The sequence below is a fragment of the Lithobates pipiens genome, unplaced genomic scaffold (assembly GCF_037356315.1).
Source record: "Lithobates pipiens isolate NorthernLeopardFrog02 unplaced genomic scaffold, aLitPip1_a1.2 Scaffold_13, whole genome shotgun sequence".
NCBI classification, from domain to species: Eukaryota; Metazoa; Chordata; class Amphibia; order Anura; family Ranidae; genus Lithobates; species Lithobates pipiens.
This window is the reverse complement of record NW_027507718.1, coordinates 398,264,203-398,287,541: the sequence shown is the minus strand read 5'-3', so window position 1 is coordinate 398,287,541 and position 23,339 is coordinate 398,264,203. Positions and strand designations below refer to the sequence as shown.

The 23,339-nt window shown below is 44.6% G+C and overlaps 1 protein-coding gene across 6 annotated transcripts in view; it reads left to right on the top strand.

The window, feature by feature from the left end:
* MICU3 (mitochondrial calcium uptake 3) overlaps positions 1–23,339 on the top strand; it is a 278,268-nt gene that overhangs the window by 230,519 nt on the left and 24,410 nt on the right. For all 6 annotated transcript variants that reach the window (XM_077477416.1, XM_077477411.1, XM_077477414.1 and 3 more), the window contains one exon: positions 7,448–7,619. In XM_077477416.1, coding sequence (XP_077333542.1) covers positions 7,448–7,619 — 172 coding nt within the window. The remainder of the gene's footprint in view (positions 1–7,447; positions 7,620–23,339) is intronic.

The following is a 23,339-nucleotide window of genomic DNA, read 5'->3' as shown; positions in this document are numbered from 1 at the left end:
CATAGCTGCCAGCTTCCCAAAAAGTAAGAGGAACTTGGCTTGATATAGGCTTGAGTATTTTGGGGTAAGCTTGGTCCCCAAGTAGGGTAGTGAGTTTAGCCATTGAAAGGAGAATGCAGATCTTAAGGCATCCGACTCAGGGGGCGAAAGGTTAATCGGCATAGCTTTAGATTTAGAAGTATTGACAGCTAAGCCCAAAAACATTGCAAAGGTGTTTAAAAGAGCTAGTAAGTTAGGAAGGGTGAGTCTAGGTTTAGTGATGATGAGCAGAATATCATCCGCGAGCAAGGACAGTTTGTGAGAGGTACCCGCTATTTCCACCCCAGCTATATCCGGATGGGATCTGATAGCCTCCGCCAAGGGTTCCAGTGCCAAGATAAATCGAAGTGGGGAAAGTAGGCAACCTTGTCGGGTTCCCCTTTTAATAGTGAAGGTTGGCGACCCAAATCCATAGTGCTTTACTTTGGCCTGGGGGGCGTCATAAATAGCTGAAACCCAGCTCATAAAGGATGGGCCAAACCCAAAGTGGTTTAGTACCTTTATAAGATAAGGCCAGGACAAGGTGTCAAAGGCCTTATTGATTTCCAGTGACAGGAACATTGTTCCTAGAGACCTATTGTGGAAGGTATGTTGTATTTGAAGGAGACGCTGGCCTGCCTCCTTGGAACAAAGCCCACCTGATCCTTTTTTATTAGATGTGGGAGAAAGGAGTTGAAGCAGTTGGCCAAGAGCTTCGTCAAGATTTTCATATCTATATTGATTGAGATCGGCCTGAAATTGGCCCAGGAGGAATAGTCCCTGTCAGTTTTGGGGATCATTGTGATGTTAGCAGTCAGCAGGTTTGGTGTGAAGGGAACACTACTCACAATTTCAATGTCCTTTTAATGATTGTGCACAAGCTTCATTGAAGAGGGGCGGGGCCACGGGTCTCAAAGGTTGCTGTGTAGCACGATAGTGCTGATAGGAACCAAAGAAATGGGGTTCAACAAATTTTTTAGCCAGTCTTCAGGTTAATAGGGAATGAATGAAAGCCCTATACTGGAACACTCACAGACTATGCGAGTGGGCTGTGTTATTCGATGTCTCCACCATCAAGCAGCACACCAAAGCTCACAAGGAACACCCATATGAACAGTTGAACAACAATCTGGCACAGAAAAAAGTTGTATGAATCTATATATATTTAAAACAGCTCGTAGACATATATGTATGTCAGTTTATTAGATAAAAAGATTGCCAAAGTCCCAAGTCAGCAGCAGAGGTGCCTGTCCCCTTTGGCACCCACAAGCCGCCTCGCTCTGCAAAGGTGTTTCCTTATCCCTCCTATTTTGACAAATTTGTCTATAAAGAATGGGTGGGTCCAAAACACCCCTTTGTGGTTCCTAAATGCTTTTCTGTGAGGTACCCCATTGAGGAGTCACTTCTTAAGAAGTGGACTGTCCCTCCAGTGGTGGAACCCCTGTCTCCAAGTTAAACAAGGCAACTATGATTTCCGTGGAGGAATCTCCGGCTTTTAAAGATCAGGCTGACAGGAAGGTGGAATCTATTGCCCGAAATATGTTCACTAATGCAGGCTCGGCGCTTAGGCCAGTCCTGTCCATTGTCCTGGTGTCGCAAACGCTAACCGAATGGGCAAAACTTTTGTGCAGTGACCTGGAGGGTGGAGCAGATTCCCCCTGCTGTTGCTGAATTGGTGGACCAATTGGTCCAGGGGCTGCAGTTTGTCTGTGATGCCTCTTTGAGCACAGCTCCCCTGATTTCTAAGGCGATCGCCCTTTTGGGGCTACCCTGGATGACATCATTAAGAGTCTCACAGGGGGAGAAGGGAAGTCTCACAGTCTGGGAAGGGAAAAGAACCTTCTATACTCAAACTCCTATTATGCTTTATTATAGATTGTAATTTTTCTTGATTTTTCCTGAAAAAATGCAGCTGATGAAGGGATTAATATTGAGATCCTGAAATGCGTTGGGTGAAACGAAAGGAGACCAACAATTCCAATTACATAAACTGTATTGTTTTATCTCTATTTTTATGTTCTACATTGTGATGTAGGCACCTACTAGTTTTTAATACTATTTCAATAAATGTAGTTATTTCCATATATATCTTGATACCCTCTAATCTTTCTATATAGTTGCCTTAAAAGTCCCCTGTGTACTCTTCCTAGGGGGCACGTTATCTTTTCATAGTGCACATTCCAATATATACTGACACCAGCACTTCCTTCATTTTGCTGTGGGAGAGGAGCACTATCAGTTTGTGGCATTACCCTTTGGTCTCGCCTCCGCTCCTCGAGTCTTCACAAAAGTGTTTGCTTCGGTTCTGGCGTTGCTATGTCAGCGGGGAATTGCGTTACTGGGTTACCTGGATGACTTCCTTTTGCAAGCGTCCTCTGCTGCCTTGATGGACGGCATGGAGATCACTATACAGATCCTGACGGAGTTTAGTGGGCTACTGAATTACCAGAAAACTGCTCTGATTGCATCCAGAAAATTGGTTTATCTGGGTCCGACTATGGATTCAGTTCAACTTAGAGTGTTCCTTCTTCTGGACAAACTCTGCTGCAATTCATCTGCTGCTGTCCAGCAGATGGTCCTCCCTCTGCACTTGCATGCAGGTGCTGGGCCTGATGGTATTTACCTTTGAGGTGGTTCCCTTTGCACAGTTCCATATGAGGTCCCTTCAAAATCCTGGTGAAATGGGACAAGTCTCCAAGGTCTCTGGACAATCAGATTCAGCTGATCTGGGAAACCAGGGGATCCCTGGTCTGGTGGCTTGGCTTCACTCTCTGGCTCTTCAACAATGAAACTCCTTTCTCCCCTTGTATTGGACAGTGGTCACCACGGATACCATTCTGTCTGAGTGGTGAGGTGTCCTGGGACTGATCTTTGCCCAGGGTTGTTGGACACTGGAAGAGTCTAGACTACCAATGTCAGTAACTTGGTAGGAGGCCAAGATGCTGGGAGGGCTCTCCTTGCGGCTGAGCGCAGCACGCCACTGAAGGTGGAACAGCAGGTGTGGTGCCCACAAAAGCACGGGTGCCGGGTTGCTGGAGACAAGCGTGCTTGGAAGGTCCAGGAGACAGTCCACTGGAATAAATGAATAGCGGAGCCGGGAGCCAGATCAGGGGTCATTCACAGAGAGACAGTCCAGGATCAGAATGACCTAAGGTCAGCTGCGTCTTAGTACAGGGAGCAGGATAAGCAGAGTCCTATAGCCAGACCAGGGTCAGATGCTGGAAGCAGACAGGAAGAAGTTAGGTGCAAGCCAAAGGGTCAAGCCAGAGGATCCGGAAGAACAGGTCAAAACAAGCCAGGTCGGTACATATGAGATCAGATCAGCAGATAATACAGGGCACAGGAACACAGGGGGAGCTGAAGACAAACCAGCAATTGCAGACACTAGCAGACTTCCTTATATAGGCCCATGTGACCTGCTGGTAGAGATACTGGGTCCTAAAGTCCTTCTCCTGCCAGAGATGCTGGGTCCTAAAGTCCTTCTCCTGCTGTTGATTCCCGGACAACCAATCAATGTCTTGGCGATCAGGTTATGCCTCAATCACTGGATGTATCGACTTCAGTGGGCTCCCGGTATGGATCCAGTCAGAGAATGTCACATGTTGGCCTATGTCAATCACCTGGGCAGAACAAAGAGTGTGTTGGCAGCCCTGGAAGTACCCAGCATTCTCTGGTGGGCAGAATGCTTCATTCCAGCCCTCTCCGCTGTACACATTAAAGGAGTGGAAAACTGGCAGACTGCTCTCTCAGTCAGCAGGCGTTGGACTATTGGGAGTTGTCCCTTATACCCAGACGTGTTTCATCAGATATGTCTCCAGTGGGGTACCCCCAAGGTGAATCTGTTGGTACCCTGGCTCAACAGAAAGGCACCAAGGTTTGGGGCAAGGTCAGAAGATCCTCTGGCAGATGCCAAAGATGCTCTTGTGGCCCTGTGGGGCCAGTATCGTCTGATCTATGCTTTTTCCTCCTCCCAAGATTCTGCCAAGGCTTTTTGTGCAGGATTGAGGCAGAGGGGATTCTGGTCATTCTATTGGCCCCAGACTGGCCTCGCTGGTCTTAGTACACCGACCTGGTGTGCCTGGTCACCAACATCCCTTGGAGACTGCCTCTCAGGAAGGATCTACTACCCCAGGGCCGATCTTCCATCTTGCTTTACAGTCTCTGGCTTTGATGGCCAGGCTGTTAAAAGCCAGGTGCTAAAGGATAGAGGTTTGCTTGGGTCGGTGGTTCCGACACTGCTGAAGGCTAGGAAGATCTACCATCATATGTGGAAAGCATACATTTCATGGTGTAAGTTGTTAGGAGTTCACCCCCATTCTTTTTCGGTGGCTTGGATTTTGCCTTCCCCCAATGAAGTGTTGAGCAGAAATTGGCCTCGAGTACCATCAAGGACCAGGTGTCGGCCTTGTTGGTCTTCTTTCAGTGTCCCCTGGCCAGGCACTCCCTGGTGCAAACTTTTATTCAAGGCGTTCGACACCTGACTCCACCAGTGCAGTCTCCTCTACCGCAGTGGGATCTGAACTTGGTGCTTTCAGTTCTCCAGAAGTCTCCCTTTGAAAATATTCAGGAGATTCACCTGCTTACGCTGTCCCAGAAGGTGGCCTTTTTGGTGGCTATCACCTCTGCTCGCAGGGTGTCGGAACATGCAGCGTTATCTTGTCATACCCCCTATATGGTGGTCCACAAGGATAAGGTGGTTCTTTGTTCATGCCCATCTCTGGCTTCCATTTGAATGAAGACATTGTGTTGCCTTCCCTGTGTCCCTGGCCCACTCATCCCAAGCAATTTTCGTTGCATGCTTTGGATGTGGTTTGAGCGATTCGGGTGTATCTGGCAGCCACTGAGTCTTTTCTGGGGTCAGACTTACTGTTTGAGATCACGGACGGGCTAAGAAAAGGGCTGTCCGCTTCTTCTGCAAACATTTCCAGATGGATCAGACAGACAGTGACTCAGACCTATTCTATCAAGGGTCAGGCTTCTCCTTTCCCTGTTACGGCACACTCTACTCAGGTGATTAGTGCTTCTTGGGCTTTCCATCATCAGGCGTCGGTGGCACAGGTTTGCAAGGCCGCCACTTGGTCGTTGGTGCACGCTTTCATTAAATTCTACAAAGTGGATGTGCTGGCATCTGCGGATGCTTCTTTTGGCTGCAAGGTATTGCAGGCTTCTCTGTGGGGGTGTATTGTTCAGGTTGGGCTCCGGTTGTTTTTTGTTGAGCTCCTGTTACCTGGTTGGCTCTTGAGTTTAGCCTTGGGATTTCTTGTTGTCCCACCCCTCATGTTTGCCACTGCTTGGGGAAGTCCCTATGGCTCTGAATATGGAGTGCTGTGTCCATCAATGAACGAAAGGGAAAATAGGATTTTTGCACTTACCGTAAAATCCATTTCTCTGAGTTCATTGACGGACACAGTGCCCACCTCTCTATGGAGTATTTAATACTTCTGACACTGCTTGTTTCTAAACTGAAGGCCTATAGCAGAGAGGGGGATGTATACCACCTAATAGGCATAGCCAATTCTTTTTTCTGCCTCGTGTCCTACTCCTGTAGGGGGCGATATAACCCTATGGTTCTGAATATGGAGTGCTGTGTCCGTCAATTAACTCAGAGTAATGGATTTTACAGGAAGTACAAAAATCCATTTTTTTTGTATGTTTAGCAACATGATTCACTGTATACAGTTTTCTTTCAAAAAATATATATTTTTTAATATGTTGAAAAGTTTCTTGCCTGGGGAACCTGAAGTAAAAGAACAACCTGTTTCAAAAGAGCATTGTTATCCTTCAGTTGGCCATTGGGCTGCAAATCAACTGTTTACAGAGGCAAGCTGAGGAAATGTACAAGGCAGACTGACAATGCTGCTTCTAATTGCAAGGCAGTGGCTTAGTGTTGTTGGCCAGAAACAGTAAACAGTCAATTCTGTTACTAGCATGATCTCCGGGTAAGAAAAGTTACAACAGATTTAGAAAAATAATTTGATCAAGAAAACTATACAGTAAGATGTGATATCAAACATAATCAGTGGCGTTTCTATGGGGGTGTGGGGGGGGGGGGCACACCGGGTGACACTTGCCAGAGGGGTGACACCTGGGCCGCCACCCACCGCTACATGCTGACACTGTACTATATTGCTTCTGCTTGCAGAGTTGCAGCGGAGCGAGCAGGGCATCCAGCAGTGCGGGGGAGGCTGCCTATAACACTCCCCCATCATAAGCTGCGCCTCGGGGATCTCCAATGTCTCGGAGGCAGCCGGAGTTGGTGGGCGGAGCTGGGGGTATGGCTGCCTCCTCCACTCCTCCCACAGACTCCTTCACTCTGGCTGATCCCACGGCTAATGGATAAAAATGTGAGAACACAGCAGCCCCCGGGTGTCTTCAACTCCGGGCATCATGCTGTAAGTTACTGCACACTGTCTGTCTCTACATAGAGTCCTAACTTGCCCTATGCCACCCCAACCTGCCCTGTACTACCCCAACCTTCCCTATGCCTCCCCAACCTACCCTATGTCTCCCCAACCTGCCCTATGCCACCCCAGCCTGCCCTATACCCCCCAGCCTGCCCTATACTACTCTAACCTGCCCTATGCTACCCTAGCCTGCCCTATGCCTCCCCAGCCTGCCATATACCACCCTAACCTGCCCTATGCCACTGCAACCTTCCCTATGCCACCCCAGCCTGCCCTATACCATCCTAGCCTGCCCTATGCCTCCGCAACCTGCCCTATGCCACCTCAACCTGCCCTATGTCACCCCAGCCTGCCCTATACCACCCTATACTATCATTTACAGGGGCCGTTTGGGGGTGGGCCCAGTGACCGTGCATTGCCTGCAGGGCGCTGGTTATGATAGGAGGGGTAGTGACACCATGTTTTCCCGCACCAGGTGACACCAACCCAGGTGACACAACTGAACATAATGAAAAAAAGATATTTAGGTTTAAAGCATACACTTTAGAATTCATGAACTTGAAAAAAGTGATGAATCTTCTTGATGCATATGTTTTAAATGACAGTGATAGATTTAACGCCAGTGGATGTTTGGTGAATGGCAGAGTAACTGCTTTATAAATATGCCCCTAATGTTATTTTATTTAGTTACATACTAGTCATATGTAGACCAAGCTTATTTTCTGTTGTAATAATAAGCTGTAATGCTTTTTTTCTTTTTTCATCCCCACAAGTAAATCCATTGGAAACTCAAATTAATTAAATTACAGATCCATGTTGAATATTTGCAGTTTAATGGGCTATGAGTTCTACACAAGTACCCAGCAACCCATGCACAAGGCCTAATGCAGTACTAGAGTGTTACATTTTTGTTTAAAATATGTGCCATTTCTGTAGCAGATGATGCTTGCTGTAACTTCTAGTTGCTATCCAATGAATGCATATTCTTGCTATAAAAAATTGCATTATTTTATTTAATTTCTTAGATTCATGGATAATCTTCAGACTGAAGTACTTGAGATCGAGTTCCTGTCCTATTCTAAAGGCATGAACACCATCAGTGAAGAAGACTTTGCCCACATTCTCTTACGCTACACAAATGTGGAAAACACATCTAGTTACTTGGAGAATGTACGTGTACGATTACCGGAAGAAAAGGTAATTTCATTCAGCATGTCTGCAAGACATATAAATTATTTACTACTTTCTTACCTTCAAATAAATTTACATAGCACATATGGCATATTACTGTCAGGCTTCACATGTTAAAAAAAAGTACACTTTAAGTTAGCTGCAGATCATAAGCTCACCTAGGTCATGGGTAATTTGTAAATGGTTACCATAATTGTATGTGTTTAACCACTTCCCACCCAGCCACTGCACGACATAAATGGCTGGATGGGCGCTGCCTCCTGCTGAGTGGATGTTCCTGAATGTCCCCCAGAAGGAGCGAGATCATGCGGCTGCGCAATCCCTATGCGCTTGTGTCATCCGGACACGGCATATCTCCGATTTTTAGGAGGGATCTGTGATTTGCCCTCCTGATCACATGATGGCTGTGTCCAATCACAGTCATCATGTGAGTAAACAGAGTGCCGGTTGCTAGGTGATCGGCTCTCCTTCTCCTCACATGGAGCTTGTCAGTGAGGAGAGCGAGAGTGGATCTCTGCAGCTGGCCGGTGATCAGTGAGTACAGTTTTTTACACATTATCACCGGTCTAGTTTCCACAAAACAGTGTCCCCACACAGTAAAAACACCTGTCCCACATATGTCCCAGTAAAATCATCTGCACACATCTGTCCGTGATCACACAAACATATTACCATACACTTATCAGAATTTTTTTTACCAAAGACATGTAGCAGAATACATTCTTTTAAACCAGATTTCTTTTAAACCAGAAAGTTTTCTTTTTTTAATTTGCTCTTGTATCGTAAAAAATAAAAAACCCAGTGGTGAATAAATACCACCAAAAGAAAGATATTTGTGTGAACAAAATTATAAAAAAAGCATTTATTTGGGTACAGTGTAGCATGACCGCGCAATTGTCATTCAGAGTGCGAGAGCACGGAAAGCTGAAAATTGGTCTGGGAAGGAAGGGGGTGAAAAAAAGCTAAACGCACAGATAATATTTACTATATACATTATCTCACAAAAGCGAGTACACCCCTCACATTTTTGTAAATATTTTATTACATCTTTTCATATGAAGAAATTACACTTTGCTACAATGTAAAGTAGTGAGCGTACAGCTTGGGACAAGTGAGGAGTACAAAGACAAGTGTGTCAGTCAAGCATGGTGGTCGGAGTGTCATGGTCTGAGGCTGCATGAGTGCTGCTGGCACTAGGGAGCGAACCATGAATGCCAACATGTACTGTGACATACTAAAGCAGAGCACGATCCCCTCCCTGCATGTCAGTATTCCAACATAACAACCCCAAACACACCTCCAAGATGACCACTGCCTTGCTAAAGAAGCTGAGGGTAAAGGTGATGGACTGCCCAAGCGTGTCTCCAGACCTAAACCCTATTAAGCATCTGTGGGGTATCCTCAAACAGAAGGTGGAGGAGCACAAGGTTTCTAACATCCACCGGGTCCGTGGTGTCGTCATGGAGGGGTGGAAGAGGACTCCAGTGGAAATCTGTGAAGCTCTGATGAACTCCAGGCCCAAGAGGGTTAAGGTAGTGCTGGAATATAATGGTGGCCACACAAAATATTGACACTAATTTGGACATTTTCATTTAGGGGTGTACTCACTTTTGTTGCCAGCAGTTTAGATATTAATGGCTGTGTGTTGAGTTATTTTGAGGGGACAGCAAATTTACAGTGTTATACACGCTGTACACTCACTACTTTACATTGTAGCAAAGTGTCATTTTTTCAGTGTTGTCACATGAAAAGATATAATTAAATATTTACAAAAATGTGAGGGGTGTACTCACTTTTGTGAGATACTGTATAACACAAAAGTGATAAAGTATTTGTAGATGGTGCCCGAGGAGGTCAACTCCTGGCTTCATGTATGTTATGGATACTCCGGCAGGGAGATCCACCCAACATTATCCCTGGCTTTGTTCCTGTCCACATTGGGTGTTTTGGGTGCTACTGTATACCCTTGAATGTTTGCACACCACCTCTATGCATTCCTCACAATATAAAATTGATAGAAGCTTCAGCAGGTAGAGTGGGGACCACAATTGCCAGAGGATCTAAAGGACAGAGATTTCAACAACAGGGTCCGAAAACATAAATACATTGTCGGTTGGTTTAACTCTAGTATCTACTAAAAACTGAACTTTCAATTTTGGACAACTGACCTTTTAAACTATTGTATGCAACTAAATTAGATGTACAAGAACAAAGGATGCATCTTTTTATTTTCAAAGGTGAAAAGATAGAATTTCACTTTGTTCTTCCAAGTGACAGATTTGGTCTCCTTTTTGTTTGGAGACTTGTAGGTTTTATTGATGAGACTGCTCTGCTGCCAAGAAGAGAATTTCAAAGTGTTCTGAATAACTGATGGGTTTCTTAGAACCTTGTGTATCTAACTGGTTCATTTCTTGTGTAACAAATGCATTGTATGACTGGTACCTGTGCAGTAGAAATACCTATTGGCAAAAAAATGCCTCAGTGCAAACAAATAGGGCTGATGCTACAAGTAGTCCCTGAGGCGTGGGATGTTTGGGATGTATTCTTCTGTTTGTATTTGTGGTAGGATCAGGTTAATCTGTATTGAGGAAAACTTGCAAACAGTTTTGTCTTTGCCTGTAATGGCTACACTTTGGCAGTGTTGACAGTGCTGCTTGTGGACTAGAAAACCTTAAAGTGTACTTAGAGCAAGACCTATTGTTACCAAGACTTTCATCTTACTGCTTGGTCGAAAGCTGAATGGCCTTTAATTGAGCGGTGTGTCAATGGTTTCTCATCGCTTCTCACCATATAAAAACAAGTATTGTTGTATCATTTAAGAAAGTATGCGAAACATACTATTTATTGGCTTTCACCTACATTTAACACCTCTTTGTTTTATTTCTCTGTTGTAATGTAAGCACAAGGGTCGTGTTTGAAATGTTAATGACTGAAGACTGAAAGTTGTCTGTTTGTATTGGCGATGGCAGCCCATGTATCTAGTTATAATGTGATTTACGTGAAGTCAACCTCTCGCCACAAAATTATACAGATTTTTTTTTTTCTACACTGATATGACAGCAGGCGTCCATACGTATCTGCAGTAGTCTTTAAAGTTATCTTCTCACTCTATTGGAATGGTTTAAAACTAGGAGCACTGTTATGAATCCTGGCATGGGAAGGTCAAGGGAGTTGTCATGCCCTCTCCTCTGATCTATGCCTTAATGTACTCTATTACCTCCCTAAACAGTATAGAAGAGGTGTCTTCACGGAGAATGCTGTGTACACAGGGAAATGCAGCCTATCTATTGAAGGGAAAGGTTTACAGGAATGTAGCATGGAAGTTCACAGCTAAACTTGCAGTGGGCAAGGACACAATTTTGAGATAAAAATAAAATGTGGCACTAAACACATACAAGTGAATATACAGTATATATCATGAACCCAAAAAATGAACATATATCACTGCAAGAAACACATAGATTGTTGAACATATAGCAAGCTAAAAGTCCATTAGTGATAGTGTTCCCAACACCAAAATGCTTTTAAATGAGGCTTCTAGTTCTTCCACCACAGGTGCTCAATGGAAAGGTGGCAACTCACCACAGGTGTTTGTCCACTTTTTAGGATAGGTCAAATTGTGCATTTAGAATACCAAATTTATTCCTACTGCCAACACCACTCCACTGGACCCTCCAGACGAAGCTAGGGTATAAAAATGGACTCCACATGAGACAAGAGAGAAAGTCTCATAGTGTAGTATATTTAATAGGATTTAAAAGCAGAGAAAGGGAAGATCCTCACCATGCCAACATCCAATATATATATATATATATATATACATATATATATATATATAACGATTGAACAAGTTAAAAAAATTATGGACTTTGTGGGCACATAATAAGAGATAAAATCAATAAAATGTATACATTTTATTACAGCATAATTAAGACATATAAAAAACATTTAAAAAAAACCAACACACTGTATGGACACAGTTACCAGTTACCCAATAGTGCAGTTACTGAGGGCTGGATCTAAGGTACAAGGATTAGTTTGGTAATATATTAAAGTGAAAAAGAAATTTTTGATCCAGCAATGCCTCCAAGAACTTGCTTGTCGGTGCGTTTTTTTCTAAAATATTAGCTTCCTCAGGACAGATACTGGGTAGGTGCTGGTATATTTAAAAACAAAAAAGTACATGTATAAGTATTTAACCAAGAACTGGAAAATGGTTCTGTTATCCTGACTGGGTGTCATCCAGCAAGATAACATGCCAGCGCATGCCCGCGAGTGTGGTGTGTCAGTCTGATATACACCGCATCTCTGATCATGATAAGAAGCCTCTAACAGAGGCTCCTTACCACGTGATCAACTGTGACCAATCACAGCTAATCATAGTGAGAACCAGGAAGTGCCGGTAAACGGCATTCCTCGGTTTGCGCTGACAGTGAGAGCCAATCGGCGGCTCTCCCTGTCAGAGGGGGGATCTGTGCTGATAATCAGCACATTGATTATCAGCACAGCCCCATCAGATGTGCCAATCAGCTGCCAAACATTGCCCAGCAGTGCCCCAATAATAAAGTCTGCCAGTGCCAATCGGTGCCCATCACAGTGCCAATCAGAGCCCACCAGAGTGCCAGTCAGAGCCCAGCATTAATACCTGTCAGTACCTGCCCAATCAGTGCTGCCCCTCAGTGCCATCTATTAGTGTCCATTAATTCCACCCGTCAGTGCTGCCCATCAGTGCCACCTATTGGTGCTCATCAGTGCCCATCAATTCTACATATTAGTGCCTCATCAGTGCCACCTTATCAGTGCCAACTCATGAGTGCCCATCAGTGCCGATTTATCAGTGCCTGCCAGTAAAGGAGAAAACAACATTTTATAACAGAAACAAAGAAAAACCTTTTTCTTTTTTTTAAATGTCGGTTTTTTTCAGTTTGTTTAGCAAAAAATAAAAACCGCAGAGGCGATCAGATACCACCAAGCTCTATTTGTGGGAAGAAAATGATAAACATTTAGTTTGGGTACAGTGTTGTATGACTGCGCAATTGTCATTCAAAGTGCGACAGCACTGCAAGCTCAAAATTGTCGTGGGCATCGGCAAAAGTGCCTGGTATTGAAGTGGTTAATGTAGTGTGTGTGTGTGTGTGTATGTGTATATATATATAAGTATATCAGTAGTTATTACAACATGTATCCAGAAAGCGTACATATAACAGAAAACATACAAACATAGACACACCAACATATATGCTTGCCTGGTAAACTTGTGGCTCAGGGTATGGGGACACCTCACAAGACTAAGCAGACACCCAAAAAGACGAAGTTTCTAATTTCATATATATGTATGCGGTGATGAAGTACACACATATCATGTGTGTACCATTAAATGGAACAAAAAAATATTCATTATGGTACACTATGGGATAGGGTGCGCCTATACATTAGATTGAAATAGGTAAGTATTTATATAACACCTCTTGGTTCTTACATTTTTACACAGAGAGAGAGTCCCCATTCAAAAACCGATTATAGAATAACTCTGACCTACTAACATATCTAACAGTCATATAGATTGAAGATGTAAAAATATTAAAGTGTAGGTCACACACAGAGGTAAGCTTCTCACTATAAATGTTTCCAACAAAGTATCTGAAAATAGACAGAGCCTATAGTTAGGGTGAATATAGTGGAGCAAAAAAAATGTGTGAATTGTACTTACCAATAGTACCAGAAATCTCCCATAAATACAGTGCCAATGTATTAAATGAGTAAGTACAGAATCCCCTCAAATATAAAGACCGATGGCATGCCTGAAAAAGGGGTTATAGACACCTATTAAGTACTTTGCATATATAAAAAGACCTGAATGCAGACACAGGTGTCTGTTTCGTTTTGTGAGGTGTCCCCATACCCTGAGTCACAAGTTTACCAGGCAAGCATATATGTTGGTGTGTCTATGTTCTTAGAGTCATTGCAAAGTCCAACAATTGTTTGATTTGTTCAATTCTTATATAGGATTTAAAAGCAATGACAAAGGTAATAGATTACACTCACATGTTAAAGTGCCTAACCTGGCGCTGGGTAACACAGTGTGTGTGGATCTGGCTAGTTCCTCTCGCAGTAGCATGCATTCCATGTCCCGCTTGTAGGGGTAAAGCCTGACTTCCTGAAGATGCCACTCACGGCGAAGCATACCTCGACGCATAGGATCCGTCACTTCCGGGTCCTGATTTGTCACCCCACACAGGCTTTACCCCTATGAGCGGGACATGGAAGGTACGTTACTGCGAGAGGAACTAGCCAGATCCACACACGCTGTTTTACCCAGTGAAAACTTAGGCACTTTAACATGTGAGTGAAATCTACTACCTTTGTCATTGCTTTTGAATCCTATTAAATATACTACACTATGAGACTTTCTCTCTCGTCTCCTGTGGAATCAATTTTTATGCCCTAGCTTCATCCAGAGGGTCCATTGGAGCGGAGTGGTGTTGGCAGTAGGAATCAATTTGGTATTCCAAATGCGCAATTTGACTTATCCTAAAAAGTGGTCAAACGCCTGTGGTGATTTGCCACCTTTCCATTGAGCACCTGTGGTGGAAGAACTAGAAGCCTCATTTAAAAGCATTTTGGTGTTGGGAACACTATCATTAATGGACTTTTAGCTTGCTATATGTTCAACAATCTATGTGTTTTTTGCGGTGATATATGTTCACTTTTTGGTTCATGATATATACTCTACTGTATATTCACTTGTATGTCAATACCTTTTTGTGACTTGTTCATATTTAATGGGCAGCTTTATTTGCATGTCCCTCACCCATAGGGCGCCAATTCTAGGTATTTATTTACTACACAAGGACACCATTTTACAGAAGACTACAAATGTGGACAAACATCTTACCATGCAGCAACTGTACATAAGTAGTTGTCACCCATACCCTTTTACATAGAAACAGGTTTTGTTAATAGGACGTCTGCTTGAAGAATAGAATTTTCAGCAGCCTGAGAGATCTGAGGTCACTTCCATCTTTCTGATCAAAGGTGGATTTCTTTTTCGCACCATACCTGACTAGACATGATCAAGGCAGATTCACCAAACTGTCAAATTTAGGTGTCTGCAACATATGAAGTTCACTGCTATTGAGTGACTGAGAATCTTCCGTCTGCCTCTGCCGGTGGAGACTTTTATATGTAGAGGAGGTTACAATTTGGTGCACAGTTCAGAAAGACCGTAGTGATCAACTGCAACACTACGTGATTGTTTGTGACTAGAGGTGAGAAAAATGATTTGCAATATTATAGGAATCAAGCATGGGACAAGTCTGATACTTTCTAGCCAGACCATTTGAAAAAGGTCTCTTGACAAAATGCTCATACACATTAACAAGTACCTATCACGCTGTCTTTGTGTACATTTCAAATGTTGGTGGGAGTGCCAAAGCCTATATAAATATCAGCTTTTTGAAAGTATTAGCCCTTGTACACACAGTCGGACATTCCGATGGACAATGTCCGATAGGACTGTGTTGTCGGATAATCCGACAGTGTGTGGGCTCCATCGGACTGTTTCCGTCGGAGTATCCGACGGACCAAGTTTTCCAGCTGGGTTATAAAATTTTCCGACAACGTGATCCGATCGGACTTTGTCCGATTATGTGTAGAGAATTCCGATTGGACAAAGTGCCATGCATGCTCAGATCAAATTCCTACACCAAAGCTATTGGCTACTAGCCTGAACGTAGTCCTGTCCTGACAAAATAACGTCATTACGTTAAGTACGATCGGATTTTCTGACAACTTTGTCCGACTGTGTGTATGCAACAGTTTCGGACAAAATCCGACGGATTTGGTTGTCGGAATGTCTGACCAGGTGTATAAGGTCTTTTTGTTATGTGGTTTTTATGAACCCTTAGAGGGCTCTGCTGGGGAAGGGATACATTGAGCACACTATGGTCCTTTTTCTTATATAACAGCTGAATGTTTTTAGTACCTTTCAGTGGATTTCTATGTCATTACTCCTCCCAAATTGTATTCCCATCTCACACTTTTAGGCACTGCAATGACGGGTAGGCGAATGGAAGTGTCTAGTAGTTCAGGACGTGATAGCTTCTGAACTAGCATAGAGGCATCTGCACCATCTGTACTGATCTTTACAGTTTAGACTGCTTTCACACTGAGGCTCTTTACAATCGCTATAGCGCTAAAAATAGTGCCTGCAATAGCGCCCGTAAAGAGCCTCTCCTCTCACTTCAGTGTGAAAGCTTGAGTGCTTTCACACTGAGGCGGTGTGCTAGAAGGACGCCAAAAGATGTCCTTCAAGCTGTATCTTTGAGGCGCTGTAGGAGTGGGGTATTCCTCGCTCCTACAGCGCTCCTGCCCATTGAAATCAATGGGCAGTGCCGGCAAAACGCAGCTGCAGCGGCCACATTTTTAACCCTTTTTCGGCCGTTAGCGGGGGTTAAAAGCTCCCTGCTAACGGGCAAAATATCCGCAAAAATTATATTAAAACGCCACAAAAAACAGTGCCGCTTTACCGCCAACGACCCAGTGTGAAAGTAGCTTTATGGTCATTGTGACTTGGAGAACATTCCACTGAACCATAAATGTACTCCCTTGTCTAGCAATGAAAATGGTCATGCTTTCTAGGCAAATCACAGTTACCAACATTTGAGAAATGTTTAAAGAGTTACTTTGCTACCAGACATTTATCAAAACTGGAGCAGACAGAATTTGGGGCAGCTGTCATAGTAACCAAATAGCTTCAGTTAGACCCCTTTCACACCAGGGCGTTTTGCCGACGCTATGGCGTTAGAAATAGCGTCTGCAATCCACCCTAAAAAAGCTGCACCATTGTCTGTAGTGTGAAAGCCTGAGGGCTTTCACACTACAGGGGTGTGCTGGCAGGACGTCAGGGAAAAGTCCTGCCAGCAGCTTCTTTGGAGTGGTGAAGGAGCGGTGTGTTTACCGCTCCTCCATCGCTGCTCCCCATTGAAATCAGTGGGGCAGCGCTGTAATACCGCCGGCAAAACACAGCTATTGCAGTGTATTGCCAGCGGTTTTAACCCTTTCTCGGCCGCTAGCGGGGGTAAAAGCGCCCCGCTAGCGGCCGAAATGCACTGCAAATCCTACGGTAAAATGCCGCTAAAAGTAGCGTCATTTTACCACCCACGCTATGGGCGGTGTGGTGTGAAAGGGGTCTTAAAGCAGAATAAAACCCTCCTATCCCTTTCAGCCAAGAAAGCTACCATTTAGTCTGATCTGCAGTTGCCCTTGGTGCTGCACCTGTGATCAGTTATGGCACCAGCCATTTGATGGCTTGACAGTTCGGTTGAGAGAACAAAGTGAGCTTTGATTTGATGGCATGCCTAATGCCGCGTGCACACGTATCAGACTATCTGGTGGACTTAGTCTGGCGGACTGTCCGCCGGACTTTCCGAACGGACTACCTGCCCACACACGGTAATTTTGCGGCGGACTAAGTCCGCCGGACTATCCGACGTACTTTTGAAATGAACGGACTCACCGACACACGCGGAGGAAAGTCCGCTCATTTTGAGCGTGTTTCCATGTAGCCGGGGCCAGCAACGCCTCCTTCCCTGGCCTCGGCTACCTGGAGACACGCTCAAAATGAGCGGACTTTCCTCTGCGTGTGTCGGCGAGTCCGTTCAATTTAAAAGTACAGCGGATAGTCCGGCGGACTTAGTCCGCCGCAAAACTGGTATGGACTTAAAGGGGAATCCCTATGCCGAAAAAACGGTGTGGGGGTCTCACCCTAGGTTCATATCAGACCCTTATCCGAGCATGCTACCCAGCCGGCCAGGAAAGGGGTGGGGACGAGCGAGCGCCCCCCCCCCCTCCTGAGCCATACCAGGCCGCGTGCCCTCAACATGAGCGCGCGCCCCCCCACCCCAAAGCACCTTGTCCCCATGTTGATGAGGACAAGGGCCTCTTCCCGACAACCCTGGCCCTTGGTTGTCGGGGTCTGCGGGCGCGGGGCTTATCGGAATCCGTAACCCACCTTTAATAAGGGGTCTACCGGATCCCGGTCGGCCGGACTATCCGCCGTAATTTTAAATTGAACAGACTCACTGACACACGCGGAGGAAAGCCCGGCAAGAAGAACCGAAGAGGGGGACAAGACCCCAGAAGTCGGAAGAAGAGGGCGGTGGCGAAGAAGAAAGCCAGGCTCCTCCGCTAGTGAAAGAGCTCGCAAAAGAGCAGAAGATAGCTGAGGAGTCCGACGAGAAGACCCCCGAAGACGGAAGAAAACCCCCGGAGTTGTGCAATAAGCTATTTTAACCCTTGTGTTTTGTGTTTTTTTTTACTTTTTTTCACAGGTGAATGGGTAGGGGTACATTGTACCCCATACTCATTCACATAGGGTGGGGGGCCGGGATCCGGGAGACCCCTTATTAAAGGAGGCTCACGGATTTCGATAAGCCCCCCACCCACAGACCCCAACAACCAACGGCCAGGGTTGTCGGGAAGAGGCCCTTGTCCTCATCAACATGGAGACAAGGTGCTTTGGGGTGGGGGGGCGCGCGGCCCCTCCTTCCCCAAGGCACCCCCCATGTTGAGGGCACGCGGCCTGGTATGGCTCAGGAGGGGGGCTCGCTCGTCCCCACCCCCTTTCCTGGCCGGCCGGGTAGCGTGCTCGGATAAGGGTCTGATATGGACCTAGGGGGGACCCCCACGCCGTTTTTTCGGCGTAGGGATTCCCCTTTAAGTCCATACCAGGTGACAGGGCCAGCGACACCTCCAGCTACATGGAGACGCGCTCAAAATGAGTGGACTTTTCTCTGGGCGGGAAAAGTCAGTTAATTTCAAAAGTACGGCGGACTGGCACACAAACGGCCATACTGTCTGCCGAAATGCGAGTCCAGCGGACAGATTGGTGTACAAAACTACTTTCTTAGTCCGCCGGACTTTTGGGTAAAAAAAAGTCCGCCGGAGCCTACACATGGGCGAATTGTCCGGCGGACTTGAGTCCACCGGACTTTTCCACCGGATTGTTTGAACGTGTGTACGCGGCATTAAATGTAACTATTTTGGAAAATTGTTAAATCGATGGGTTTAATTTTTCAAAGTTTTGCTAGTTTTTTTGCTTTAAGATTTGAAAATAAAAGCTAGAAGCCAATTGGTTGCAATGCACAGCTGCTAAAGATTCTGGCTGCTCCAGTTTTGATAAATGACATTCTATGTGTGGTTATTTACTGGTTTTGTTGGTTGTTGTATCAGCTTTTATGTCTAATGATTTGCTGGGCATAGCATGTTCTTTGTCGAGCCTGGCTCGTCTATCCGAGTCAGAATGTTAACAATGTGTTTGCTTACATGTTGACCCAGCATGCCTTTCATGTAAGTAAACACTATTTTTAAACTGCCTTTAAAGTTTTATTTTTTTCTCTCCCTGGCTTGTAAATGATGAAAATACATGTTTAGTTAAACATCTCTTCAGTCCTTCCACATTTAACCCTACTTACCGGATGGAGAAATCACAGTTTTAGTTCAGTCTGGAAGTGGAATTAAAAAGAGATCACACTAAAAGTATGAAATGGTTTATTTAAAAAGGATTCACCCATATTTCAGTTGTAGATAGAACCCACTGTACCCAGGCATCTTCTAGGAATCAAGGCGCTCCCTAAAGCAGTTGCCGCCAACTTAAATTTTGGATGTTCCCAACCTACCTGCTGCATTCTTCATACTATATAGTGAAATAAACATTCCAGAAGAAGAATGGACCTTATTGGGCATGCCAGGTGCCTGGAAATTCAGGTTCAGAGATGTTACTAACAGACAACCCAGGAGGCAATGGAAGCTGGAACTTAACTCCACGAAATACTGAAAAATACTGTATTTCGCCATATACAGTATCAAATAAACCCAGCAGTCTATTACACCTAGTGCATGCTCCTCATTGCACACCGTGTTAAACAATGCTACTTTGATGCACGTGAAACATTTAATACAAAAAATGAAACGTGAAACATTTAATACTGGAAAAATACACTTAATGTCAACTGCCAAATTAATATTAGTGATGCAATGTTCAATGATGCAATAACAATGGATGCAACAGTATTGCAGAGTCCACAGGCTTTAACTAAATCCTTTAAATTTAAATTCCTGCTCCCCCTCTAGATTACAGTCAGTAACTGAAGCAGCCCAGAGATTAGTCTTTTTTTTTTCCCCGTGAATGGATACAGTACAAGTACTGCCAGCCATTGCGGCTAACAGCTTGTAGTTTTAACTGAACTCTGAGGGTGCTGGTGAGCATTCTGGTAATTCATTGATTCTTCCTGCTGAGAGTCTGCAGGAGCCTGAGATTGCACCCACGATATGCTGATCGCAAGTGAAATGCTCTGCAGGCTTCTTAGAAAAAAATTATAATAAATGCACATTTTTTATCTGCAAAAAATGTGCATTCATTCTTTTTTTCAAAAGGTGAACTTCTTGAACCACTTGCCTACTGGACACTTAAATCCCCTTCCTGCCCTGACCAATTTTCCACTTTCAGCGCTGTTATACTTTGAATGACAATTATGATACTTCTCTCTCGGATGCACTCAACTATTTTTATGCACGGTTTGAGATGCAGAACCAAACACCTTCACAAAAACTACTCATATCCCGAAATGACCAGCGCTCTGCTTTTCTCCAGCCAACGTAAAATAAAAATAGAGCCCCATTTTATTATTATTTTATAACACTTTACTAAATAAAAACCTTATATGTCTTAAAAAAATTATTTATATATATATATATATATATATATATATATATATATATATATATATATATATATATATATATATATATGCATATATATTTATTTATATATATATATATATATATATATATATATATATATATATATATTTTGTGACCAGGAACGTCTCACGTCCCCACCTTTTTAATCTTGAATATGCACTAGATGCTTTTATAAACACTTGCTGCTACAAAGACTTCCCAGATGTGTATAGGTTTTCTTTTATTGGTGTTTTTATTCTCTGTATATTTATTTATGTAGCACGAAGGCCCTGTGAGATACGAAATTCCATTCTACTGTATGTTCTTACGTGTAGTAGAATGACAATAAAGTTTGACTTGACTTGAATTGTGCGTGCGGTCATGCAACACCGTACCCAAACAAAATTGTTATAATTTTTTTACAAAAATAGAGTTTACTTTTGGTGGTATTTAATCACCGCTGGGTTTTTAATTTTTTGCTAAAGAATCAAAAAGAGACTGACATTTTTACCTGGATCCTGTTTACTTCCTGATCAGCTGTGATTGGCCCACTGTGATTGGCCCTTTACCCTGTTCTGTGATCAGCTGAGTCCAAAGGACTCGCTGATCACAGTACACGCCTGCTGAGTGCGAGCAGTGCGATAACGGGAGTGCTTTTGATGCCCTCCCGACACTGAAAGCCCACACTGTAGCTGTCATTCGGCTATAGTGCGGGTGGAAAGTGGTTTAAGTTTTGTCAAGCAGGTTTTACTAATGTTCCTTATATTTCATGTGGATCTCAATCTACACCTATCATTTTCTAAGGAACAAAAAAAAAAAAATCTGTGTTTGGTTTCGGTGTGGAGTCATGCTCAAAATGTAATAAAATGCTTTAGAACTATTTCCTGACGCATCATGGCAGCACACACAGTGGGTTGTGACTCCGCCTCCACAACCTGATAGGACTGGTTAGCTATAAGACTTGAAGAGGAGTCCACCGTTGCATTCTCCTTTTTTTCCTCACCTGTATGGGACATTACGTTTCGAGTTCGGTTAGCATGGAACCCCTTACCGCACCACCCCAGCTAGGTTCAGCCTCTCCTACCTGGAAGTCCCTGTCCGTACGGTCTCTAAATGAGCCATAACGCAGGGAGCCCCACTCTGGTGGTCTCAGGGGCAAAAAAATTACAAAGCAGTGGGCTTTTAAAAGGGAAAACCTTAAAAAGGTTGTAATGTTTACAGCGGTCTCCCCCTTCCTATCTGTCGTGCTCCCCAGCATGTCTCATTTTTCTGCCTACCTTCTGTTTTCAGTCCTCAGTTTTTTTCTCATCCTTTTTTTTTTTTCTCTCCTTTTTTTTCCCCCAACTGGGCACGCTGAGCCCTGTAGTTCCACGGCGCTGTGATCTTTCCATCATAGCGGTTCCGTCCGGACGATCGGCGCTCAGGAAGTGACGTTTTCCCCTTGCCCTCTGCATTTGCCAGCATCCAAGATGGCGCAGGACGGCGCAGGCGGCCAGTGCGCATGCGCGGCGGTGACGTCACTCCTCCAGCGACGGCGGGCTATTTAAAAAATGTCAATTTCGTTTGGAAGTGCTGCTTGTACTTTCCACGCCATCTACCATCCTGATCTCTGCACACAGCCTGCTGCCTTGCAGGACAAGTCCTCCTGAACTCTGGTAAGCCTCTTTTCTTTAATCTTTATGCACTTTGCCATTCATTTATGTGCTGCACCTTCTGCCCATACTCTGCATTGGCTCTTATACTGAAAACCTCTGGTCACAGGTGTACTCTATTCTTCCCATGGAGACCACTGCCTTAGTAGACCATCCTAGAACTGCAAGGTAAGGGGGCGTATGGATTGGTAAGTAGTGAAGAGGAGGAAAAGAGAGCACTGCCACTAATACCTTTCATTTTGGTAGCTCTGGCAGGTCTTCGGGGTCATCCCATTCTAAAAGAAAGGAACGTTCCCCCTCAAGACACTCTCACTCTCGGCGAAGTCGGTCAAGGTCTTCCCGTCATCACAGAGAACCGCCATCCTCACATCGAGAGGAACACCATACCCGTCCTGCGGTTAATACCTGCTGGGTCTGTGGAGCGCAAGCATTACCTAGTAAGCTTGTTTGCCAAATCTGTCTGGAGGAAGCAACTCGAGACAAGGAAGCTGACGCTAGAGAAGCCTCCAATATTATAAGAGACTCAGTTAAGGAAACAATCCTACAGGTGACAGCTTATGATCCAATCAGGTCATCTAACTCAGCCTCAACCTCTCATTCCCCTCAGGATCCAGATGACTCCCCAGAGGATGAGGATCCCCTGACCCCTACAGTTTTCGACTTTGCATTAATAAACCCTTTTGTGAAATCGGTTAAGGAAGCGATCGGTTGGGAGGAAGAGAGAGATGTCCCGCCTAAGTTAAGGAAATACTTCCCTAACCTAAAAAAAGACCCTGAGGTCTTCCCCTTTATCGAAGAGCTAGAGGAGCTCATAAGAGATGAATGGCAAAAACCAGAAAAGAAATCCGGCTTAAACAACAGATTAGCGAAGCTCTATCCCCTAAAAGAGCCAGCAGTGAACCCTCTTATCTCCGCTACCGTGGTAGACTCCTCACTGATGCGCTTAGCGCGCCATGTTACCCTACCAATAGAAGACGCCGTAACCTTTAAAGATGTGATGGATCGCAAAATCGATCTCGACCTTAAGAAAGCCTACTCAGCAGCGGGGGGGGGCCTGTAGGCCTGCAATCGCTCTAGCAGCGGTCGGCAGAGCCATCACCTCCTGGACATCTGGAGTTGAAAAATTAATCGCAGAAGCAGCAGACCAAGACAAAATCATTTCAGCACTGCAGGAACTCAGCCTTGCGGGTGATTTTGTAGCGGAGGCGGCGGTGGACGTTATTCGGTCCTCAGCAAGAGCAATGCTGGCCTCAGTAACTTCCAGAAGGGCTCTCTGGCTAAAACCTTGGGTTGCTGATGCGACTTCCAAATCCAGCTGGTGTAAGATCCCTTA